The following is a 27,404-nucleotide window of genomic DNA, read 5'->3' on the forward strand; positions in this document are numbered from 1 at the left end:
TACCACAAAACCAAAAACCAGGAAGGTGGGTTGTGCACAGTGGTGAGGCAAAACCAGCAAGAAAGTAAACCCCAAAGTATGCACCAAGCAATGAAGTAGAAGAAAAGCCAGGAAAAAACACTAAGAAGGAGACAAGAGAGAGGAGAAGAAGGGGCCAAGGCAGACACACTGAGGGACCTGGGTAAAAACAAAAAAGATCCAACTAAAGTCTATAAAAATTCCCACAAATAAGAGGTGCCAAAACCAAACCCAAAACTCCAAACATGTGCGCTGTATACATACCACTAAGTCGCCAAACAATGTGCCCCCCATCGTCATGCTAGTGTACTAAAAAGATCTCCCATCGGGCGGTGGATGCCAGTGGCAGAGAGAGATACCTAGAGCACGCTGTTGATGGAACAACGCAGCCGGCATAGTGGCACCCCATGAATGACGTCATGCAACGTTACGAGGCGTGGCGCCGATGTGCAGAGGAAACGTCCACCCGATCCCCCATGCCGACTTTTATAACCTGGACTTGGGGACTACATGTCAGCTCATATATTTTTAGTCTTTTAATAGCTTGCAACATGTCATGTTCTTACATATTTCTATGCAACAAAAAAATGGGTGCTGTATATCATTCTTACCAGCTGTGTCATATGTGTCATCTAAAATCCCAACCCTTTCCTATTTATGATATTGAATTACAGTATATCACCAGGGCTGGACTTCTCAAAAGGCAACATAGGCCATGATTTAGGGCAACATGACCACCAAGCCAATGCTACTTATAGACTTAAGGAGCCTGTTGTGTAATACTCCATCTCCGCTTCTCCTGCACACATCTCTGTGCATTTGCCTCTTTCTGTTACCAGGATATATGAACAGGGATGGCGTCCATGATGATGCTGGGTTCGAATTCTCGGCGCTCCTCTGGTCGGTAGGGTGAGTCCTTGGGGGTCCCTGTTATCTCTTTCTCTGCTGATAGGTACCCTGAGCCTTAAGGGGATCCTTTAGTGGTGCCAGAAGGTCATTTTTGTACATTTTTGTACTGCAAGGTCTTTCTTCCCTTATGGAGCCATAGGGTCACATCTCCCCCACTGACCCCCCTCATGGAGGTGGCAGGTTCCTCGGAACCCTAGCTTCCCATGGTTGCGCTGACGGCGGTACTGCAGTACTTAATGTCCCGGGTGGAAGTGGCATGTGGGCAAAGGCCCAGGAGGAAGCATCCTCCGCCTTCCCCTGTTCAGTCTGTCTCATCTGATTCTGAGCCTGATGCTGCCGTGGACGTGGCCCGTCCAGGGGGCTTAATATCACACCTCCTGATCCTTGTACTCCAAAGGTGTTTCCTTATGTGCCTTATTTTGACAGGTTTCCTGTAAGGAATGGTAACAACCAAAAGTATTCTTTGTGGTTCCCAAATGTTTTGCTGAACATTACCCTTTTGAGGAGTCACTTTTAAAAAAGTGGACTAATTCACCAGTGGTGGACCCTTCTGTTTTCAGGCTGAATAAAGCACCCATTATCCCAGTAGAGGAATCCCACGTCCTTTAAAGACATGGCTGACAGAAAAGCCGAGGCTGTGGCATGCAGCATGTTTACTATGGCTGGTTCGGCATTGCAGCCAGTCTCTGCCTCAGCACTGGTGTCTCAGACCCTAACTGAATGGGCCAAGCTTTTGTGCCAGGGCCTGGGGGGGTGAGCAGGTCTTCATCACTTATGTTGATTTAGCAGACCAGTTGGTCCATGGGCTTCAGTTTTTTTGTGATGCAGCTTTGGATACAGCTCCTGTTCTGTCCAAGCTTTCTGTTTCAGCGGTGGTCATTAGGCGCGTGCTGTAGCTTAAGAGTTGGTCCACAGACCAAGCCTCCAAGAAAGCTCTCATTGAGCTACTGTTTCAAGGTGATCGCCTGTTTGGGGCTACCCTGGATGACATCATTAAGGGTATCACGAGGGGGGAGAGTACCTTCCTGCCACAATCCAGAAAAGAGAAGGAGCCTCGTAGCAGATGGGGGCCCTCCTTCTCGGCCCATAGAAAATGTTCTGAGACTGAGACTAAGGGAAATAGATTTTTCAAATCATCCCCGGAAGGTTCCAAGCAACCTTGGTCTGGTAAGCCTAGAGCTAGCTTCTCCAGACCCGCAGACCAGACCACTTCAGCATGAAGGTCTGTCCTCACCCATTATTGGGGTGGGGGGACATCTTCGCTGGTTTCCGGCCCCCTGGACTTCTTTTGTAAGCATCAAGGAGATCCGCGAAATGTTTCTTTTGGGGGTACCCAGAAAGGGGGAAAGTTTGTTCTTTTTAGGTACCAAGTCTCCTTGTGTGGATTTAATTCCTGCAAAGGTTCAGGTAATGTCCGAACTACCTAAGGTTCCCCCAATCCTTGTCCAGGGAATTGAAATACCTAGGCCTGATTTTAATTCTGACTAGGGTGGTCCTTCCTCTGGACAAATTTCAGGAACCACAGGCCGTGATTCACCGGCTGCTGTCACACAGATAGTTCTCTCTCCCGATTTGTATACAAGTCTGGTGGTGTCCACCTTCAAGACATTTCTGTTTGCACAATCCTACATGCAGCTCCTTTTAGCAGGTTCGGCTCCACAGGAGGATACCAAAGTTCGTGGCGAGATCATGGGTTCCTCTGGCAGATGCCGCAGGCATTCAAGGGCCACTGTAAGACCAGTATCGTCCTCAGCTCAGGATTCTTCCGCAGTTCCTGTGAGGAATTAAGAGCGAAGATCCTCCAATCATCCTGATGGCTGTAAACGTCCCTTGGGGGCTTCCTCTCAGAGAAGACAAGTTGTCCCAAGAGCTAATCTACCATCCTGCTTTACAGTCGCTGGTTTTAATGGCTTAGCTAGTGAAAGTCAAGTACTGAGGTATAGAGGTTTGTCTGGATCAGTGATCCCTATGGTGAAGGCGAGGAAGTCCCCTTCCAGCAAGATATACCATCGTACGTGGAAAGCGTACATTTCTTGGTGTGAGTCAATTGGCGCTCATCCTCGATCCTTTTCTGTGGCTCGGATCTTAACCTTTTTTTAATGGGGCGTTGTTCAGAAGTTGGCCTTGAGTACCATCAAGGGCCAGGTGTCCGCCTTGGCAGTCTTCTTTCAGTGACCCCTAGCCAAGCACTCTTTACATGTGGCTCTACCTATATGGTCTCTTTTGCCGCCATGGGATTTAAATTTAGTGTTTTTGGTTCTGAGAAACCTCCATTTGAGAATATTCTGGAGATTCCCTTGTCTGCGTTATCCCAAAAGGTGACATTCTTAGTGGCTATTACCTCGGCCCGCAGGGTAGCGTAATTGGCAGCATTATCCTGTTGCAGTCCCTTTTTGGTGGTCCATAGGGATGAAGTGGTTCTTCGTCCCTGTCCATCATTCCTGCCCAAAGTTGTCCCTGACTTCCATTTGAATGAGGATATTGTGTTGCCTTTTTTGTGTCCCAAGCCGGCTCATCCTAAGGAATTTGCTTTGCATACCTTGGATGTGGTTCGTGCGATTCGGGTGTATCTGGCAGCTACTGGATCCTTTCGGAGGTCAAACTTGCTTTTTGTGGTTACAGGCGCACCAAGAAAAGGGCTGGCCTGAAATACTTGGGCATGCTTCTTCCCCCGAATCTGATTGACGTGTTCAGGCTGAACTTCCCTCCCCTTCTGTGTTCCATACAGGAGTTACTTGACAAATTGGCGACGGGTCTGCATTCTTGGTTTGGACGCTGTAACATTCTGAAAATGTCCATTTTACCAAAACTCCTTTACTTGTTCCAAATGCTGCCAGTCTTCATTCCGGCAACTTTTTTCAAGAAAGTTGATTCGGTATTTACTAAGTTTATCTGGGCGGGAAACGGCCTAGACTGCCCAAACGTACCCTTACATTGCCTAAGGCCCATGGTGGTGTGGCAGTGCCGGACTCCAGGCGCTATTATCAGGCCACACATCTAAACCGGTAGGTGGACTGGTACAGACACGCCCACTTGAAGCTTTGGTCAACTATGGAGCTGTCCCTATATCCGATCTACCTTCCTGGAGCCCTTTGGTGTCATGGAGCTCTCTCCCACTCTGTGAAACTACACCCCCTTATTGGACCATCCATTGGTCAGCCTTGGCAGAGGTCTATCTGACTTTACACTCCCCGCTGTTTCCGATCCTGGGCAATCCATCTTTCCCTCCTGGCTATGAGAGGAACAGGTTCCAGGAATTACTGGAAGATGGTTTCTTCCAGGCCTCCCATTTTCCTGATGCCGAAGCCTGGCCATCCCTAACCCACTTGATGACGTCTGGTGGCCGCTTCTCGCTTTCCCATTGGCAGGCTTTACAGCTCCTACATTTCTTGCGAGAACTGGGCCCCCCTTCCTTATTTGTGAGAGATCGGACGCCCTATGAAGACCTACTTGTGGGACAAGGACCCCCCTACGCGCTCTCGCAGATATATTGCCACTTGGTCGTCGGTGCATACCTTCACAAAATTCTATAAGGTAGATACTTTGGCATCTGTGAATGCTTCTTTTGGCCACAAAGCACACTGCTGTTTAAGAGGGGCTGTTCCCTCTTGAGGGTTGTTTTTCTTTAAACTTTTATTTTTTCAGACGGGGCTCCTGTGACCCGGTTGAGGCTCCTGTGTCCTGGTTAAGGGCACTTACTGTATATTTAGCCTTGGGTTATTTTCCCCACCCCTCATTTTGCTTTTGGCGCTGCTTTTGGACGTCCCAGTAGTTATGATTTATGGAGAGCTGTGTTCGTCGATGAACGAAAGAGAAAATGGGATTTTTTGTACTTACTGTAAAATCCATTTCTCTGAGTTAATTGACGGACACAGCACCCACCCCTCTATGGAATTCTGATACTTCTAATACTGCTTGCTACTAAACTGATTACCTAGAGCAGAGAGGGGGGTTATATACCAAGCTGAGGACGGCCCATGGGCGTAGCCAGGTGTTATTTGTTCTGCCTAGTCCTACTCCTGGAGGAGGCAAAATAACTCAGTATTTATGATTTATGGAGCGCTGTGTCCGTCAATTAACTCGGAGAAATAGATTTTATGGTAGGTACAAAAATCCAATTTTTTCATGCTGGCAGGAACCCACTGGGGACTAATTGTCCCCTACTGTGGGCTACTATCTGCTGCTAGCGCCTCTCCAGATCCTAATAGCAGAGATAAAAGGCGGAGTACAGTTGTGACTCCACCTGGGACTGCTGCCAGAACTACAGAGGAGATATCGACTGATGAAGCCGCCTGCTCTGTCTGTGGCTGGTACAAGCTCAGCAGCATTTACAGAAAAAGTCCCACTGACTATATATAGGATTGCATTGTGTTTGATGCTCTGTGGACAGCGGGTCAGCAAGCTGAGGGCACGATCTACCACTCACCTGCTAACGATTGGTAATGATTGACGAGTTGCCAACCCCTACTCTGCCTGAAGAGTTGTATAGTCTACTCTACAACATATGTAGTACCATTGCTATAACGGACTTGTTTACGCCTATGCAATCTCTACAATATATAATCAGTGTTCAAACATTGGTGATCCCTCCCAATCTTTTGGAACACTGATTAGATCCTGCGTGCATTGTGATGGAATTTTTAAGAACATTTATGTACTCTTTATTTGTAATTTGCGTCTGATTTGCAGTTTACTTCACTCTCTGCAACCATCCAAATGCAGCTTTCCTGCCAAATCCAAAAAGTCACATTATATAACTGGAGACTGTTGTGTGTTTACAGAGGAGAAGCTTCATGTTAACATTCAGTAACCTCTCCCTCCCTCCCTCCCTAGGTATGCAGCAAGGAAGGATTGCGGCTGTCAATATGAGTTGGTGGTTCGACTACTTTCTAAAAAGAAGACGCCCATACGGGAATTTGCCCCAGAAAAAGTGTTCATAGAGCAGTGGAGCGACGCCTGTTGGCGGCAGGTATGACAAAGCTACAACTTCTTATAAAGCCATGAGATTCTATACTGCCAGTTAATGCAGCCTCAGGCTGATGGGCAGCAATACAATACCTAGGTGGCTTATCCTTGTAGTAGATTTATCGCAGCATTCCTGCAGAATTAAATCTGACTAAATGTGAAAAAAAATTCTGCGCTATCCCTATGTATAAATCACCTATTACTCAACTCTATACACTATAGGAAGCAGCTAGAACCACTATGCAACCCCCCCTGTACAAAATGCAATAAATCTATATACCGTATATACTTGAGTATAAGCTTTTTTATGCTGAAAAAGCCCCCCTCGGCTTATACTCGAGTCACGGTCTCACTTACCTTTTAAAAACGGCGCCGCCCGGGGCCAACACTTCACAGCGCATGCGCCATCTGCCCAGGAATAGCCGAACGTGTACGGGCTTTCCGAGTATTGGCGGTGCATGCGCGGTGACGTGTTGGCACCGGGCGGCTCCATATTTAAATGTAAGGTGCCTCACCGACAGGTAAGTGAGACTCCTCCGCAGCCCCTGCATTTCTTCATGCAGTGCTGCGGGCATGGTACAGGACATTCTCCTGTACCATGCCCGCAGCACTGTATCTCCTATTCCATGCCTGTACCATCACCTGTGCCATGCCTGCATCATCATTTGTACCATGCCTGTACCATCTCCTGTACCATGCCCTTGCCATCTCCTGTACCCTCTCCTGTACCATCTCCTGTACCATGCCCACAGCCCTGCATCTCCTGTACCATGCCCGCAGCCCCTGTTTTGTGTCTCGTGGTTGTCCAGTTGGGTCCAGTAGCTGCCTCATTTCCCACTCTAGGCTTATACTCAAGTCAATATGTTTTCCCACTTTTTTGTGGTAAAATTTGGTGCCTCGACTTATATTCGAGTCGACTTATACTCGAGTATATACTGTAGTCACAAAAAAGTGCAGTGCTCTCCTTCAATTAAGTGCATTCAAATTATAGTGCATATATAAATATCTGAAAACAGTGTGAAAATCATCTATATATATATATATATATATATATATATATATATATATATATATATATAAAATAAATTTACGTGAATCCATCTTTTATTTTAAATATATATATACAGTCCATCAATAAATGATTCAATGTCCGTGAAAAAAAGGGGTGCAGTCCCATACACCAGAAACTCTTCAGTAATTGCCTCTGATCACCACAGTGCCCTTCACCCCACCTATGGGTGTCTTCTCACCTGCTTGACTGAAACTCACTAATTAAAGGAGGTCTATATGCGCTTTGCAGCGTTATAAGCGGCACAGCTCCACCTAGTCCAGCGTGGTTACATACATCACGGCCCACCTCACGCATAGAGCCCGATGGACTTTCTCAAAGGCTCTGACTGTCATTTCTGACATACAGAGAGGGATTTGCATATCTGTATATGATATACAGTCATTTGTAACAGACAGCAAGTGAAATGTGAAAGGGACATTCAGAAGGGCATTTTAGCTATTGTATAATGTGTTTATAATGTGCGATCACTAAAGATAAATGCTTTCATTTTACCTTTTCATTTCATTCTTTATTCAGTATTTCTTTCTGTTCTTTTATAAGATGACATGTAGGTTTAGATGCTACGGGCCAGGAGTACGCTATATATATTTCCAGCACGGTGGGCAGGACACACAGTTCTGGGCCGGCTGGTACGGAGTTCGAGTCACCAACAGCAGTGTCACCATAGAACCGGAAGATCTTACTGAATATGAGAACAGGTGTTTGACACACGAAATCTGTTAATGATGATGTCATCTCTGTGTGTTGGAGATTACAGTAAACCTGTGAGCTCTAGAGCTTCACCAACTTAAAACTGGGACCCTGCATATTTCTTTGACCTTGATAAAAAAAAAACTAAGTATCATTCTGTCAATTTTCACATCCTACAGTGTTGGATTGCCATTGCTCTGGAACTCAAAGCATCACCATGTCTTTGTTCTGGAATCTTAAGCATCACTGTGTCGTTGCTCTACAATCCCAAGCATCACCATGCCATTTATCTGGAACCCCAAGCATCACCATGCCATTGATCTGGAACCCCAAGCATCACCATGCCATTTATATGGAACCCCCAGCGTCACTGTGTCATTGTTCTACAACCTCAAGCATCACCATGCCATTGATCTGGAACCCAAAGCATCACCATGCCATTGATCTGGAACCCCAAGCATCACCATGCCATTGATCTGGAACCCCAAGCATCACCATACCATTGATCTGGAACCCCAAGCATCACTGTGCCTTTGCTCTAAAACTGAAGTATCATCATGTCATTGCCTTGGAGCCCTAAGAGTAATTCTGTCATTGTTCTGGAATCCCAAATGTAATTTCATAGAACTATAAATATTGCCTGGCCTTTGCAAATCTCAAGTGTGATTCTACTATTACTCTGGAACTAAAACTGTCATTCTGTTGTTTCTCACAACCTGGAATACCGCTTTTCCATTGCTCTGGATCCCCAAGCATCACTATGTTATTGCTCTGGAACCCCAAGCATTACTGTGTCATTGCTCTGGGACCCCAAGCATCACTGTGTCATAACTCTGGAACCCCAAGCATTACTGTGTTATAGCTCTAGAACCCCAGGCATCACTAGGTCATAGCTCTGGAACCCCAAGCATCACTGTGTCATAGCTCTGGAACCCCAGGCATCACTGTCATAGCTCTGGAACCCCAAGCATCACTGTGTAATAGCTCTGGAACCCCAATCATCACTGTGTCATAGCTCTGGAACCCCAAGCATCACTATGTCATAGCTCTGGAACCCCAAGCATCGCTGTGTTATAGCTCTGGAACCCCAAGTATTAATGTGTCATAGCTCTGGAACCCCATGCATCACTGTCTCATTGCTCTGGAACCCCAAGTTTCAATGTGTCATTGCTCTGAGACCCAAATCGTCACCGGATCATTGCTTTGGGATCACAAGCATCAGTGTTTGATTATCCTGTAACTCATAGGAGTAGATTCTCTGAAACTGGAGCACTCTGAATCTGGTGCAGCTGTGCATGGTAGCCAATCATCTTCTAACTTCATCTTGTTCAATTAGGCTTTGACAATACAACCTGGAAACTGATTGGTTTCTATGCAGGGCTGCACCAGTTTTAGTAATGAACGCTCCCCCCAAGTGTCATTGTGTCAAAGCTCTGGGACTCCAAGCGTCAGTGTGTCATTACTATAGGACCTCACATGCCAATGTCATTATCCTTGAATCCCAAGTATAACTCTGTCATTCCCTATCCATGGTGGATCATTTTTCAAAGGGCGGCATGGCAGTGGCTGGCATGCATTCAGAAGGTGATCCTGCTGCCTTTAAATGTCTGATTTTTTTTAATTGCAAGGGGGATTTTAGCATTTGGCTCACAGTTGCAGCATGCAACACATTAACCTCAATGGGCGAGTTGGACAATCAGTGCTACCTGTCAAACTCTCCAGGCTGGCTTGAAATTGCAGTCGCTATAAAACAGAACATCCACATATATACGGCTGTATTGGTAAAATGTAGGTGGATGGCTGGGGAGTGGTAAAACCACTCTACTCATGTACTGCCCCCTGGCTGCCCATGTGAAAGAGCCCCCTATAGGTCATGTCCCTTCCCCAGCCTACTACTAGACCGTAATGGAGAAGCAAAACAACTGAACAGAGAACGCAAAGTACACTAGCATACTGTAGAATTTTGAATTAACCCCAAACACAAAATAGTAATTCCCGCATATAAAAACATGTGGAGCATGCATACCGAGTGACTTACTGTATGTTCATGTCTCCCTCTTACTGCAAGTGGCCAACTGGCCATCTATAATTTCTGCTAACAGGCTGGGGCAGTGATCAGTCCCAGGACTGTGTGGATAAAGCGCCTAACCTTTCTGAACTGCAGCTTTCTCCTCACATCATCGGAGTAGCAAGTATCCCTCCTCCTCTCCATCATAGTGATAGGAACACATTTGGGAACTTTGACCTTCTATCAGCCAAACAATTAGACCCCATGCTATGCATTTCATATCACCTGTAGATGCTTCAGTGTGTATTGAGTTACAAGGTGGATTTGATTTAAATCAAGTCCATTTAAATCACGATTTAAATCATGATTTAAATTACTAGTAAAAAGGCTTGATTTTAATCAACTTGACTTAAATCATAATTTTTAAAAAGCAACTGTCATCTTTAGCTCACAGTGGCTCCTCCTCTGACCCGCTGTTGACTTACTGACAGTCCCATTCACTTTAATGGGACGGCTGGTGATGCAGCAGTGACACAACGAGGTGAGGGACATGGTGGCAGCAGGTGAGTGGATGCCCGCTAACAGGCGCTGCCATGATGGTTCTGAAATGACAGGTGCTCTTTAAATGTAAGGATTCATTCTTACTGGTAGTTGGTGTGAAATTGTGTGAATGCATCAATGCAGTGCATGTGATTTCAGCTTGCAGAGCTTGGATTAATTGAATGAGTTTACCAAAAATGTAAATATTGCAGGATATACAGCCTTATGCTACATAACTAAGCTCCATTTCAGAATAAACTATATTTTAATGTATCCTAAATAGAAAACTATTTTTAGATAGATTTTTACTCCAAAATATTTTTTTTATAAAATACATTTGATATAAATCAACAAAATCTGATTTTAATAGAAAGAAATCTGTTTTAAAAAAAAAAATCTGTTTTTTTTTAGTTAAAAAAAAAAAAAGAAAATCATCTTTTTTTTTTTTTTATTTTTTATCCACCCGGTTTAGTTTTAATGAACTATTGCTTTTACAAGCAATGAGTCTTACATTTCCTACATTTAGAACTTACAGCCAAGGATATAATAACTCTAAAAAAACAATAAATTGTTTTGAATATCAATACAATTAAATACAGCTAATCATTATGGTGGGTTTCATGAATGATAAATAATAATCATGCCTGTTATTCAAAATTGCTTATTTTTCTTTGTTGACTAATGGTGTTGCGATTTGTACATATGTTTAAAGAAGTATAACTATGCCATATAATTGTTTATATTCTCAGTCTTAGCTCATTTACTAAGTTCCTATTTCAACTTACAACCAAGGTTATGAAAAATGCAAGCAATGTTATAAAATAAAAATTAAATCATTATAAAATCAATACAATTAATGACAAATAATTTGTTGGGATTTCATAAATGCTAAATAATAATTCATTCTGTCATTTAAAATTCCTTATTTTTCAATGTTGCCTTTTAAATTGGTCTGTATTTTCAGTCTTAGCTAATCTATTGTTTCTATTTTTAATACTTCATTTAGGCAATTTACAGCCAACGTTATAGCAATAACTTAAAGCAGTATAAAATAAAATCATATCATAAGAATTTCAGTGCAATTAAATACAGGTAAATACACATAATTTGTTGGTAGTTTATAAATGCCAAATAATAATTATTTCTGGCATTTAAAATTCTTTTTTTCAATATTGTCTAATAAACTGGTCTATATTTTTGGTCTTCGCTAAATCACTGTTTCATTTAGCCAACTTGCAGCCAATATTATAGCAACAACTCTTAGCAAAGTTATAAAATAAAAATACAATCATCAGAAAATTCATACAATTAAATAGAGCTAAATACAAATAATTCTGGTGGGATTTGATATATTAATTATGTCATTTGTTTAAATGTCCTAATTTTTCAATAGTGTCTAATGGTGTCTCAATATGTAAATACGTATTGAGAAGTATAAATGTGCCATATAAATTAGTCTATATTTCCAGTCTTCAATAATTACTGTTCCCACTCACCACTGTTTCTAATTCTTTATTTAGCCAAGACTGAAATAGGAATAGGAATTTAACTAAGGTGGAAAATTTAGACCACTTTATTTTTCTAAACCCTGTATATCTTATGTATTTCTATTCTTATATTCCTATACTGTGTTTGGAATAGGTATCGTAGAGACTTTTTAGATATGCAGATTTTATATAAAAATATATATTTTTTTTAAATAAAAAAAAAAGTGTGTGTGTATGTGTATGTGTGTGTGTGTGTGTGTGTGTGTATATATATATATATATATATATATATATACACACATACACACACACACACAGTATCTCACAAAAGTGGGTACACTTAAATATAAATATTTTATTCTATCTTTTCATACGACCACACTGAAGAAATGACATTTTGCTACAATGTAAAGTAGTGTGTGTACAGCTTGTATAACAGTGTAAATTTGCTGTGCCCTCAAAATAACTCACAGCCATTAATGTCTAAACCGCTGGCAACACCCCTAAGTGGCAATGTCCAAATTGGGCCCAAAGTGTCAATATTTTGTGTGACCACCATTATTTTCCAGCACTGCCTTAACCCTCTTGGGCATGGAGTTCACCAGAGCTTCACAGGTTGCCATTGGAGTCCTCTTCTACCCCTCCATGTTGACATCACAGGGCTGTTGGATGCTAGAGACCTTGTGCTCCTCCACCTTCTGTTTGAGGATGCCCCACAGATGCTCAATAGGGTTTAGGACTGGAGAAATGCTTGGCCAGTCCATCGCCTTTACTCTCAGCTTCTTTAGCAAGGCAGTGGTCATCTTGGAGATGTGTTATGATGTACAATGAACTGTAGCTCCCCAGTGTCGGTAGCAGACCATGACACTCCCACCACCGTGCTTGACTGTAGGCAAGGCACACTTGTCTTTGTACTCCTCACCTGGTTGCTGCCACACACACTTGACACCATCTGAACCAAATACGTTTATCTTGATCTCATCAGACCACAGGACATGGTTCCAGTAATCCAGGTTCTTCGTCTGTTGTCTCCAGCAAACTGTTTGCGGGCTTTCTTGTGCATCACCTTTAGAAAAGGCTTCCTTCTGGGATGACAGTCATGCACCCCAATTTGATGCAGTGTGTGGCGTATGGTCTAAGCACTGTCAGGCTGACCCCCCACCCCTTCAACCTCTGCAGCAATGCTGGCAGCACTCATACATCTATTTTATAAAGGTAACCTCTGGATATGACGCTGAGCATGTGCTCTCAACTTCTTTGTTTGACCATGGGAAGGCCTGTTCTGAGCGGAACCTGTCTTGGTAAACCACTGTACGGTCTTGGTCAACTTGCTGCAGCTCAGTTTCAGCATCTTGGCAATCTTCATATAGCCTAGGCCTTCTTTATGTAGAGCAACCATTCTTTTTTTCAGATCTTCAGAGAGTTATTTTCCATGAGGTGCCATGTTGAACTTCCAGTGACCAGTATGAAAGAGTGAGAGCAATAACACCAAATTGAACACACCTGCTCCCCATTCACACCTGAGACCTTGTAACACTAACGAGTCACATGACATTGGGGAGGGAAAATGGCTAATTAGGCCGAATTTGGACATTTCCACTCACTTTTGTTTCCTGGCGGGGGGACAGGGGAAACCATCCCTGCCATGAGAAGACTGTGATTTTTTTCTAGCAGCTATAGCACTGTGCTATCATGTGCACCTCACATGATACCACAGTGCCAAGGGCAGCCTCCACTCTTGCCCACCCCTTGTCCCGACCCTTTTCACTCAAGGAATGTGTGCAGCTACTCAATCACACCCCCCCTTTCCTATACGCTCCCAATAACCTTCACCCCCCACTGGGGGAATGCAGAATGCATCAAAAAGGTGCCAGGCTTCGGAGTTCCCTACATACAGAGTGCAGGGTTCATGAGTGGGCTACGTACAGAGTGCAGGGTTCAGAAGTGTGTTATGTACAGAGTGCAGGGTTCAGGAGTGCCCTACATACAGACTGAAGGGTTCAGGAGTGTACTACACAGAGAGAGAGTGCAGGATTCAGGAGTGCGCTACGTACAGAGCGTAGGGTTCAGAAGTGCATTATGTACAGAGTGCAGGACTCAGGAGCGTGCTACGTTCAGGAATGCCCTACATGCAGATTGAAGGGTTCAGGAGTGCGCTACGTATAGAATGCAGGAGTGTGTTACGTAAAGGGTGCAGGGTTCAGAAGTGCATTACATAGAGTGCAAGGTTCAGAAGTGCATTATGTACAGAGTGCAGGGTTCAGGAGTGCTCTACATACAGACTGAAGGGTTCAGGAGTGTACTACAAAGGGAGAGTGCAGGGTTCAGGAGTACACTGCGTACAGAGTTCAGGAGTGCCCTACATACAGACTGAAGGGTTCAGGAGTGCACTACACAGAGAAAGAACAGGTTTCAGGAGTATGCTTTGTAGAGAACAGGGTTCAGGAGTGCATTGCTTACAGAGTGCAGGGTTCAGAAGTGCGTTACGTACAGAGTGCAGGGTTCATAAGTGCTTTACGTACAGAGTGCAGGGTTCAGAAGTGCGTTACGTACAGAGTGCAGGGTTCAGAAATGCATTAGGTACAGAGTGCAGGGTTCAGAAGTGCCTTACATAGAGAGTTCAGGGTTTAGAAAGGCAGACACACTCCGGAATGGAATATAGTGTGTGTGTGTGTGTGTGTGTGTGTGTGTATATATATATATATATATATATATATATCACAATAAATACAATTTTCAGTTATAACTCTAGAAATTACCTGTCAGGGTCTCCCTGTACATCTTCCCTTGATCACCACCAGTGGAATTAGGGCAGACCTGCCATATATAGTATTGTACACTTACAGAAAACACTGGGTCTGTCTAGAAGTGCCAAAAAAATCAGAACTCCTATCCATATTCTACTCTTTCTTCCACAATTGCTTGATTAATACACTACTGACATCCATGTACAAAATGTCACCTACTGTCTCCACCAGCCATACAGGCTTCAAGAAGAACTTGCCAGACCACCACCAGATCAGAACGGCTCTGTAAATTCCCCACCCCCTCCTCTGCTCTCAAAGGAATGTGCATGTGCAGGGCAGGGAAGTTTTACTGCAGCCACCAAAGAGAATTGCTGTCACATGTAAACACAGTAGCCGAGCTTCTGTGTATAGACATGAATTGCAGAGGAAGCGCTATTGTAAGCGAGTTTCGGGCTGCCGTTGCTCCGTGTTTTGGGCCTATATCGAGGAAGGAGCCTGGAGCTGGAGCTCCAATAGCCCCTATGTTAATCCGGCCCTGGGTATAGTTGATCTAGGGAATATTTGATTGCTTTTTGGGGCTCAAAATGAAATTCTTTTCCCCAGCGGAAGCAAATTGGATTCATGCATTATTGGGGTTTTTTTGCCCTCCTCTGGATCAACTGTGGGTATCAGATAGTGTAGATGGAGGTTTTCAATTTGAAGATGTTGGTTTTCTTTTTTTTTTCTCTGTTGGTTGGTTGAACTGGATGGACTTGTGTCTTTTTTCAACCAGAATAACTATGTAACAGCTCCTCAAACATGTGTATATTAAAGTCTACAGGCTTAGAAAATTCATGTTGAAAATGGATAGAAAATTGGCTAAAAAGACCATATTCAGAGAGTAGTGATTAATGATTCATACTCTGAATGGTCTAAGGCAGGGTTTCTGAGCCTTTTTACTTTGGAGGAACTCTTAGTAAAAATGATGGGATCTTGGGTAGGGATGCACCGAATGTTCGGCCGAAAATAGCAAAAAAAGCACTTTCGGTGTTCGGCCGAATAAGTAAAAAGGCTGAATAAATTTGTGCCGAACAATAGGGCTGAACGATAGTCGATATGATATCGACTATCGTTCTGTGGCCGTAGGCGATATTCATATCGCCGAGGTCACGATATTTACATAGGCAGGGGGAAGGGACTCGGAGGAGGACTCACAGACTTCCGTGTTAGGCAGGGGAAGCCAGGACACTTCAGCGGTGAGCATACACTGACTCACTCGTGCACTGCAGCCTGCCCCACACATTCAGTTAATCTTACTCTCCTCCCTAGTTTTTTCAATGGCACATTCAGGGAGCCAATCACGCCGTGATTAACTGCACAGCGAACCAATCACGCGTGCCTGCACACCTGATTGGTTCCGCTGTGCCGCTACTCACGGCGTGATTGGCTTCCTGAATGTGCCGCAATGTATGTATGCGGCTGTGCTCCTTTCCAGGCTCCTACTAGTCCACCTCCAGCCTACTACTACCACCACTATGAGAGAATGTCTGTCACTGTATAATCTGATCGAGTCCACACTGACACTGACTGACTGTCACTGAGTAATTGATGTTACTATATTAACCCTGACCTGCCCAGTGCCCTGTATCTGCAATTAAAATTTACAAGGCTGCCTGCATGCTTCCTGATTTCCATTCCCAGCATCCTTCCCAATCCCTACAGTGTCACTAACATTAACCCTATGGTACAAGGCTGCAGTGTGCACTGAATCCCATTCCCTACAGTAACATACATTAACCCTGTATGGTCAGAAAGGCTGGATTGACGGGTCCCTCAATATCGCAATATATATCGTTGAAAAAAAAATATCGCAATATATTTTTTTTCCAATATCGTGCAGGCCTACCAAACAATGTCCCGACCGGCGACCCGCCATCCCTGAGCATCACTGTAAACATAGCCGGAGGCACTACAGCGGCGGTCACTAAATGGCGGCCCGCGCGATGCTTCCGCCCGGACCGCGAGCCCGCTACCTAGGAGTCCTTCAGTCCCCTTCCTCACTGCGGCTCCCGGCTCCCTGCTCACACGCCGCCGGTGTCCTGTCCGGCCGCGAGTAGGGGGTGTGACGTCACGCGCGCGTCCCGCCCCCTGCTCCTAACTGCGGCTCCTTCACACTGGGTCCAGCGAGCTAGGACGTGACACTATGTGCACGCCCCGCCCCCCTGTTCGCGGCTTTTGGCTCCGACCTGGCTGCAGTTCAGGTATGTGGAGCACATTTGGGGGAGAATACGGTAGCTGCACAAGCATTAGTGTGCAGACTGGCATATTTTGCCATATGTTGCCATGCTCATTAGAGTGCCCTATAAAGTGCCCCTTAAAAAAAAAAGAAAAAAAATGTGCCCAACAGAGTGCTCCCTTGACATAAAATGTGGCCATCAGCGTGCCCCTTATTTTATGCTAAGGGACATGCTGATGAGCATATTTTATGTTAAGGGGCACTCTGATGGGCATATTTTATGTTAAGGGGCACTCTAATGGGCATATTTTATGTTAAGAGCAACGCTGATTTAAATGTTTTGTTTTGCCTATCAGAGTGCCCCCTAACATAAAATGTGCCCATCAGCGTGCCCCCTAACATAAAATGTGCCCATCAGCGTGCCCCCTAAAAATTGGCAAAATAAATGGAAAAAATGCGAAACACCGCATTCGGTATTCGACCTTCAGCCAAGCATTTCATAATTATTCGGTTTCGGCTTCGGCCAAGAATTTCATTTCGGTGCATCCCTAATCTTGGGTAACCCCTGAAATAATGTTCACATCTTCAGCTCATGGAACATTTTTGTGATCAGCAAGTTGTTGATATAACAACAGTTACTTTTAGGCCCCGTTCACATACGGGCGACGCTACTTCACACCGCGACCTCCGATGTCGCGGTGCGAGCAGCGCGCCGCGACCTCGGAGCGGCTGCCACGGACTTCATAACATTGAAGTCTATGGCGGTCGCCTCCTGGTCACCCCAAAGAAGCTCCGGACCCTTTTTCTAAGTCGGAGCGACTTGTGTCGCTCCTATTAGAACGGGTCCGCAGCTTCCCTATGGGAGGCGACCTGTGAGGCGACCAGGTCGCCTCAAAGGTCGCCCTAGTGTGAACCGGGACTTAGAAATCACAATAAATACTAGAATAAATATTAAAATTCTTGCTGAACCCTAACCCTAATTGAGAAACCCAGGTCTAAGGTTATCAGTGGTGTACCCCAAGCTTCAAACGTTTACTTTTTTCCTTATTTGTAAATTATATAGGAATTTGGGTATATGTTCGGGATGTTGATAAATGTAAAGGTATACACTTGGGGCTAAACATATGCATGTATCATACCAGGGCCGTCTTTAATATTGATTGGGCCCCGTTCTTGGGACATAAAAATAGCAGGTAGACTCAAAATCAGTTTACTGCAGCAGATCATGCAGTGATTACAGTTGGTTGCCAGAGGTTACAGTCTATCCTTACTGCTCACAGACTGATTGCTAGAGGTTACAATACATAATTTCCATACTTGCCAACTGTCCCTTTTTTCCTGGGACAATCCCTGCAAATAGGAGCCTGTCTCAGGTAATTTATATTGTCCCTGGAAGCGCCTGTTCATAAGGCTGCCCATAAATGTTACGCAGAAGTAGTGCAGCTGAATGGGAGACTTATTCCAACTCTGCTACTGTGGCCTTAAGTTTGAAATTCCCTTTTTAATTTCCTGTAATTCTCTCTTTATTGAGTAGACTCTATAATCTGATAAGTAGATGAGATTAATTATGCAGAGTGGGTGGAGCTTCAGGGAAGTGGGTGTGGTAATTGATAGCTGTGCTGCAAAGTGTCCCTGGAAATTTTTTTTAAATGTTGGCAACTATGAATTTCTGCTTGCCAATTGGTTGCTAAAGGTTACTGCACATGATTGCTGATCACTGATTGGTTGCTAGAGATTACAGCAGATCACTACTGTCCACTGATTATTGATTGCTACAGCTAATTGCACAATATTACCACTGTAAAGCGGCACATTAATACACCTACTACAGGAGAGGGTCAGAGATTACAAACGTACTACAGGAGAGCCTCAGAGCCTGCAGACATACTACAGAAGATGGTCAGAGACTGCAGACATACTACAGGAGACAGTCAGGGACTGCAGATATGGTACAAGCGACGGTCAGAGACTGCGGACATGGTACAGGAGAGGGTCAGAGGATGCGGACATGGTACAGGAGAGGGTCAGAGAAGATGGTCAGAGACTGCAGACATAGTACAGGAGATGGCCAGAGACTGCAGACATGGTAGAGGAGATGGTCAGAGATTGCAGACATGGTTGATTCAAGAGATGGTCAGGGACTGAGTTTACAGCTGAACCCGATGTAAAAGTGTATAGTATCGCAGGGCTGCTCCACTCTATTTAAACCAGCTGTGCAGGATCAAGTCAGTAAAAGTGACAGAAGACAGCAGCACATCCAATTTCCAAAATAAAAATTGTCTTACAAACAGTTAACTGCTCAAGATTAGTGGAGTTCAGTAAACAGGTAATGGGTTCTAACTAGGGTTGAGCGGACACCTAGATGTCCGTGTTCGACGGGTTCGGCCGAACTTTAAAAAAAAGTCCGGGTCCGTGTCCCGGACTTTTACCGAACTTTTCCCGGACACCGAACCCCATTGAAGTCAATGGGGACCCGAACTTTAAGGCACTAAAATGGCTCTAAAACACCAAAGGAAAGGGCTAGAGTGCTGCAAATGGCAGCAAAACGTAATTAAGAGCATGGCAAGTGCTCTGCAAACAAATGTGGATAGGGAAATAACTTAAAACAACAAAAAAAAACAGAAAAATAAAACAATGTTCTTCTTCATCTCTGAAGGACGAGGCCCATATGGAGTAGGAGGGAGGTTGAGGTGGTGGTGGATGTGGCGGTGACATAGGCGTGCGCACAGGGTGTGCTGGGTGTGCCTGGGCACACCCTAATCACCTAGGGCACATAGCATTGCCAGTGAGGAGATGGGAAAGATCTCCCTGGGACCTGCTCTGCTCTATTTCTCCTTGCCTACAGGTACATGGCCCCGATACATTACTCTCCCTGCTGGCAAACACATGCATGTGTATTTCAACTTTGGGGTGCACACCTTAATGCAATAGGCTGCGCACACCTATGGGCGGTGTAGGTGGAAGCGGCGGTGGAGGAGGACCAGGGCCGGATTAACAGCATCATGGGCTTGGTGCTGAGGATTTTGAAGGGCCTTAGGGCCGTGCCTTGCCATGCACCCAGAGGAGGAAGGGTGCAGCCATGCATGCCTAATTCAACATGGGATGCTGTCTCTGAAGCCCATAAACACATCCATGCATCGCCAACTGTCCCTCCTTGTCCGGCCTTCACGCTGTGTGGGGAGGTTCTGAGGGTGCTGCCTGGGGAAGCGAGCATAGAAGCCAGACTTCTGTGTTTACAAGTGACAGAAGAGCGGTAACAGTGAATATGGCCAACCCGGGGCCTATATAAAAGGTAGGGGCCTGGAGCTGCAGCTCCAATAGCCCCTACATTAATCTGGCCCTGAGGAGGAGGACGAGGTAGCCAACACTGCTTCTTTTCACAAATTTTAAATGAGGGTACACCCCAAAAGAGTGAGAAAGAGCAAAAATGGAACAATGGGTGGGTAAGGTCGGCATCCATTGCTATTCTGCATAAGGTACGGAAAAGTCCCGTGGGATCCATGCCTGGTTCATTTTAATGAACGTGAGCTTGTCCACATTGTCTCTGGACAGGCGGCTGCGCTTGTCTGTTATAACGCCCCCAGCCGTGCTAAATACCCGTTCAGATAATACACTGGCTGCAGGGCACGCCAGCACCTCCAAGGCGTAAAGGGCAAGCTCAGGCCATGTGCCCAATTTGGAGACCCAGAAGTTGAAGGGGGCAGACCCGTCATTCACTACATGTAGGCGTGTGCACACATACTGCTCCACCATGTTGGTAAAATGCTGCCTCCTGCTAAGACGTTCCATCTGAGCTGCTGGTGCTGCTGTTTGTTGTGGCGTGCTGACAAAGCTTTTCCACATTTCGGCCATGCTAACCCTGCCTTCTGAGGTGCTGGCGGTGCCCTGGTTGCGTTGGCGACCTCCTCCTCCTCCTCCTCTGCCTTGTGCTTCCACTGTGGCCCCGCTGTCAGATGGGAATGCCAGCAGCATGGCGTCTACCAGCGTGCGCTTGTACTCGCGCATCTTGCGATCGCGCTCCAGTGAGTGAAGTAAGGACGGTACGTTGTCCTTGTAACGGGGATCCAGCAGCGTGGCCACCCAGTAATCAGCACAAGTTAGAATGTGGGCAACTCGGCGGTCGTTGTGGAGACACTGCAGCATGTAATCGCTCATGTGTGCCAGGCTGCCCAGAGGCAACGAAAGGCTGTCCTCTGTGGGAGGTGTATGGTCCGTGTCCTCTGTATCCCCCCAGCCACGCACCAGTGATGGCCATGAGCTGGCCTGGGTGCCACCCTGCTGTGAACATGGTTCCATCTCCTCCTCCAGCTCCTCCTCCTCCTCATCCTCCTCATCCTCCAGAACTGTGCCCCTGCTGGACAATTGCGTCCCTGGCGTTTGCGTGTGCAGGAACCCACCCTCGGAGCCCCTTGCGAATGACTGCCCTGAAAGCCTTGGAAATGTTACCTCTTCATCCTCCTCCTCCTCCTCATCCTGTGCCACATCCTCTTCCATCATCGCCCGAATTGTTTTTTCAAGGAGGCATAGAAGTGGGATAGTTAAGCTGAGAACGGCGTCATTGCCACTGGCCATGTTGGTGGAGTACTCAAAACAGCGCAACAAGGCACACAGGTCTCGCATGGAGGCCCAGTTATTGGTGGTGAAGTGGTGCTGTTCCGCAGAGCGACTCACGCGTGCGTGCTGCAGCTGAAACTCCACTATGGCCTGCTGCTGCTCGCACAGTCTTTCCAGCATGTGCAAGGTGGAGTTCCACCTTGTGGGCACGTCACATATGAGGCGGTGAGCGGGAAGGCCGAAGTTACGCTGCAGCGCTGCCAGGCGAGCAGCAGCAGGGTGAGAACGCCGAAAGTGCGCACAAACGGCCCGCACTTTCTGCAGCAGCTCTGACATATCGGGGTAGTTTTTAAGGAACCTCTGCACCACCAAATTCAGCACATGCGCCAGGCAAGGGATGTGCGTCAAACCGGCTAGGCCCAGAGCTGCTATGAGATTTCGCCCGTTATCGCACACCACCAGGCCGGGCTTGAGGCTCGCTGGCAGCAACCACTCATTTGTCTGCTGTTCCATGCTCCTCCACAACTCCTGCGCGGTGTGTGGTTTGTCCCCCAAACAGGCAAGTTGTAAAACTGCCTGCTGTCGTTTACCCCTGGCCGTGCTGAAGTTGGTGGTGAAGGTGTTACGCTGTCCGGATGAGGAGGCGGTAGAGGATGAGGAAGCGGAGTAGGAGGAGTTAGGAACAGGAGGCAAACTGAAGCGCCCTGCAATCCTCGGTGGTGGAAGGACATGCGCCAAATTGCTATCCGCCTCAGGCCCATCCGCCACTGCATTTACCCAGTGTGCCGTTAGGGAGATATAACGCCCCTGACCGTGCTTACTGGTCCACGTATCCGTAGTTAGGTGGACCTTGGCACAGATGGCGTTGCGCAGTGCACACCTGATTTTTTCCCCCACTTGGTTGTGCAGGGAAGGGATGGCTTGCCTGGAAAAGTAGTGGCGGCTGGGCACGACGTACTGTGGGACAGCCACCAACATAAGGTTTTTAAAACTGTGCGTCTCCACCAGACGGAATGACAGCATTTCAAAGGCCAATAATTTTGAAATGCTGGCATTCAGGGCCAGGGATCGCGGGTGGGTAGGGGGGTACTTCCTCTTCCTCTCAAGTGTTTGGGAGATGGAAAGCTGAACGCTTCCACGGGACATTGTGGAGATGGTTGTTGGTGACCCAGGTGGTGGTGTTGCTGACAGATCGTCTGTTTGCGGGGTGGCAGGTGCCGGTATCACTACAGATGTGGCTGGAGCGGCCGAGACTGCAGCAGAAGAGGAAGCAGGATGAGCCAGAGACGTTTCTTGGTTTTGAAGGTGTGTACTCCACTGCAGCTCGTGCTTTGCACTTAGATGCCTGATCATGCAGGTTGTGCTCAGGTTGAGAAGGTTCATGCCTCGCTTCAAGCTCTGATTGCACAGGGTGCAAACCACTCGTGTCCTGTCATCAGCACATTTTCTAAAGAACTTCCACGCTAGAGAACTCCTTTGAGCTGACTTTGGTGCGCTCGTTCCCTTGCTGCGTTGGGCAGTAGCGGGCGTAGTGTCTAGGGCACGGCCGCTCCGCTTCTGCACCCTGCTCCCTCTTCTGCTGTGCTGGTGGCTCTGTGCGACCACCGCCTCTTCCTCCAAACTACTCAGTTCACCTGCATGACGTTCATTCCATGTGGGGTCGAGGACCTCATCGTCCTCCACATCATCTTCCACCCAGTCTTCACCCTTGCCCTCCTTGTCGGTCTCCACAATGCTGAACGCCGCAGCAGTTGGCACCTGCGTTTCGTCATCATCGGAGACGTGCTGCGATGATCCTTGCATGTACTCATCTTGAGAAATAAGTGGTTGGGCATCGCTGCACTCAATCTCTTCCACTTCTGGGGCAGGGCTAGGTGGATGGCCCTGGGAAACCCTGCTGACAGAGTCCTCAAAAAGAATAAGAGACTGCTGTATGGCTTGGGGCTCAGACTGCTGGCCTGATTTGCAAGGGGGTGAGGTGAAAGACGGTTGGACATTGGCTGCAGGTGCCAACTCTGACCTTTCTGCAGTAGACTGGGTGGGAGACAATGTGAAGGAACTGGAGGCACTGTCAGCAGCAAACCAATCTACTATCGCCTCAACTTGTTCTGGCCTCATCACTTCTAGGGGCGTTTGATGCCCTACCAAATACTGATGCAGGTTCTGTCGCCTACTCACACTTGAGGAAGGTGTTTCACTTGTGCGTGTAGCTGGCACAGATCGACCATGTCCTCTCCTTGCAACAGGAGCTCTACCAGCAGCACCACGACCCAGGCCACGGCCCTTATTTGACGGTCTCCTCATATTTCTGTAATTTAAGATCTTGCCCTAGAAAGGTTTTTATTGAATAGCGGAATAGAAAATATGATCCAAAAAAAGTGTATGTATATCACACGTACACAACCACACTAGGCCCCAATTACTATTGTTTGTACCCCTAAAAGGCTAGATGAGGAGTAGGGGGAGTATGGAACAGGCAGCACCCTCAAACCTTCAGAAGTATGAGATGAACCCCAACAACTTGGAAAGGTGGATCTCTCTCACACGTACCGACACAGACTATCCCGCAATTCAATTGATCCTCAAAGGTTTTTATTGAATAGTGGAATAGGAAATATGATCAAAAAAAGTGTATGTATCTCGCACGTACACAACCACACTAGGCCCCAATTACTATTGTTTGTACCCCTAAAAGGCTAGATGAGGAGTAGGGGGGGTATGGAACAGGCAGCACCCTCAAACCTTCAGAAGTATGAGATGAACCCCAACAACTTGGAAAGGTGGATCTCTCTCACACGTACCGACACAGACTATCCCGCAATTCAATTGATCCTCAAAGGTTTTTATTGAATAGCGGAATAGGAAATATGATCAAAAAAAGTGTATGTATCTCGCACGTACACAACCACACTAGGCCCCAATTACTATTGTTTGTACCCCTAAAAGGCTAGATGAGGAGTAGGGGGGGTATGGAACAGGCAGCACCCTCAAACCTTCAGAAGTATGAGATGAACCCCAACAACTTGGAAAGGTGGATCTCTCTCACACGTACCGACACAGACTATCCCGCAATTCAATTGATCCTCAAAGGTTTTTATTGAATAGCGGAATAGGAAATATGATCAAAAAAAGTGTATGTATCTCGCACGTACACAACCACACTAGGCCCCAATTACTATTGTTTGTACCCCTAAAAGGCTAGATGAGGAGTAGGGGGGGTATGGAACAGGCAGCACCCTCAAACCTTCAGAAGTATGAGATGAACCCCAACAACTTGGAAAGGTGGATCTCTCTCACACGTACCGACACAGACTATCCCGCAATTCAATTGATCCTCAAAGGTTTTTATTGAATAGCGGAATAGGAAATATGATCAAAAAAAGTGTATGTATCTCGCACGTACACAACCACACTAGGCCCCAATTACTATTGTTTGTACCCCTAAAAGGCTAGATGAGGAGTAGGGGGGGGGTATGGAACAGGCAGCACCCTCAAACCTTCAGAAGTATGAGATGAACCCCAACAACTTGGAAAGGTGGATCTCTCTCACACGTACCGACACAGACTATCCCGCAATTCAATTGATCCTCAAAGGTTTTTATTGAATAGCGGAATAGGAAATATGATCAAAAAAAGTGTATGTATCTCGCACGTACACAACCACACTAGGCCCCAATTACTATTGTTTGTACCCCTAAAAGGCTAGATGAGGAGTAGGGGGGGTATGGAACAGGCAGCACCCTCAAACCTTCAGAAGTATGAGATGAACCCCAACAACTTGGAAAGGTGGATCTCTCTCACACGTACCGACACAGACTATCCCGCAATTCAATTGATCCTCAAAGGTTTTTATTGAATAGCGGAATAGGAAATATGATCAAAAAAAGTGTATGTATCTCGCACGTACACAACCACACTAGGCCCCAATTACTATTGTTTGTACCCCTAAAAGGCTAGATGAGGAGTAGGGGGGGTATGGAACAGGCAGCACCCTCAAACCTTCAGAAGTATGAGATGAACCCCAACAACTTGGAAAGGTGGATCTCTCTCACACGTACCAACACAGACTATCCCCCAATTTAACTGATCCCCAAAGGTTTTTGATTAAATAGCGGAATAGAAAATATGATCCCAAAAAAGTGTATGTATATCACACGTACACAACCACACTAGGCCCCAATTACTATTGTTTGTACCCCTAAAAGGCTAGGAGTAGGGGGAGTATGGAACAGGCAGCACCCTCAAACCTTCAGAAGTATGAGATGAACCTCAACAACTTGGAAAGGTGGATCTCTCTCACACGTACCAACACAGACTATCCCCCAATTTAACTGATCCCCAAAGGTTTTTGATTAAATAGCGGAATAGAAAATATGATCCCAAAAAAGTGTATGTATATCACACGTACACAACCACACTAGGCCCCAATTACTATTGTTTGTACCCCTAAAAGGCTAGGAGTAGGGGGAGTATGGAACAGGCAGCACCCTCAAACCTTCAGAAGTATGAGATGAACCCCAACAACTTGGAAAGGTGGATCTCTCTCACACGTACCAACACAGACTATCCCCCAATTTAACTGATCCCCAAAGGTTTTTGATTAAATAGCGGAATAGAAAATATGATCCCAAAAAAGTGTATGTATATCACACGTACACAACCACACTAGGCCCCAATTACTATTGTTTGTACCCCTAAAAGGCTAGGAGTAGGGGGAGTATGGAACAGGCAGCACCCTCAAACCTTCAGAAGTATGAGATGAACCCCAACAACTTGGAAAGGTGGATCTCTCTCACACGTACCAACACAGACTATCCCCCAATTTAACTGATCCCCAAAGGTTTTTGATTAAATAGCGGAATAGAAAATATGATCCCAAAAAAGTGTATGTATATCACACGTACACAACCACACTAGGCCCCAATTACTATTGTTTGTACCCCTAAAAGGCTAGGAGTAGGGGGAGTATGGAACAGGCAGCACCCTCAAACCTTCAGAAGTATGAGATGAACCCCAACAACTTGGAAAGGTGGATCTCTCTCACACGTACCAACACAGACTATCCCCCAATTTAACTGATCCCCAAAGGTTTTTGATTAAATAGCGGAATAGAAAATATGATCCCAAAAAAGTGTATGTATATCACACGTACACAACCACACTAGGCCCCAATTACTATTGTTTGTACCCCTAAAAGGCTAGGAGTAGGGGGAGTATGGAACAGGCAGCACCCTCAAACCTTCAGAAGTATGAGATGAACCCCAACAACTTGGAAAGGTGGATCTCTCTCACACGTACCAACACAGACTATCCCCCAATTTAACTGATCCCCAAAGGTTTTTGATTAAATAGCGGAATAGAAAATATGATCCCAAAAAAGTGTATGTATATCACACGTACACAACCACACTAGGCCCCAATTACTATTGTTTGTACCCCTAAAAGGCTAGGAGTAGGGGGAGTATGGAACAGGCAGCACCCTCAAACCTTCAGAAGTATGAGATGAACCCCAACAACTTGGAAAGGTGGATCTCTCTCACACGTACCAACACAGACTATCCCCCAATTTAACTGATCCCCAAAGGTTTTTGATTAAATAGCGGAATAGAAAATATGATCCCAAAAAAGTGTATGTATATCACACGTACACAACCACACTAGGCCCCAATTACTATTGTTTGTACCCCTAAAAGGCTAGATGAGGAGTAGGGGGAGTATGGAACAGGCAGCACCCTCAAACCTTCAGTATGAGATTGTGTTCACTGTACCCCACAAAGATTGAGTTCACTGCACCCCACAATGATTGTGTTCACTGCACCCCACAAAGATTGTGTTCACTGCACCTCACAAAGATTGTGTTCACTGTACCCCCCAAAGATTGTGTTCACTGCACCCCACAAAGATTCTGTTCACTGTACCCCACAAAGATTGTGTTCACTGCACCCCAAAAAGGATGTTGTTCACTGCACCCCAAAAAGGATGTTGTTCACTCCACCCCAAAAAGATTGTGTTCACTGCACCCCACAAAGATTGTGTTCACTGCACCCCAAAAAGATTGTGTTCACTGCACCCCAAAAATGATTTTGTTCACTGCACCCCAAAAAGGATTTTGTTCACTGCACCCCAAAAAGGATGTTGTTCACTCCACCCCAAAAAGATTGTGTTCACTGCACCCCAAAAAGATTGTGTTCACTGCACC

The 27,404-nt window shown here is 45.9% G+C and overlaps 1 protein-coding gene across 1 annotated transcript in view; it reads left to right on the forward strand.

Annotated features, from left to right (window-relative positions):
- Window positions 1-8,603, forward strand: part of LOC309567701 (F-box only protein 44-like) — a 28,446-nt gene extending 19,843 nt beyond the window's left edge. The window contains exons 5-6 of the mRNA XM_082273141.1: window positions 5,761-5,896; window positions 7,505-8,603. Coding sequence (XP_082129267.1) covers window positions 5,761-5,896; window positions 7,505-7,687 — 319 coding nt within the window. The 3' untranslated portion in view covers window positions 7,688-8,603. The remainder of the gene's footprint in view (window positions 1-5,760; window positions 5,897-7,504) is intronic.
- The last annotated feature ends 18,801 nt before the right edge of the window (window positions 8,604-27,404 follow it).

Source organism: Pelophylax lessonae, assembly GCF_965119305.1.
Source record: "Pelophylax lessonae genome assembly, chromosome: 12".
NCBI classification, from domain to species: domain Eukaryota; kingdom Metazoa; phylum Chordata; class Amphibia; order Anura; family Ranidae; genus Pelophylax; species Pelophylax lessonae.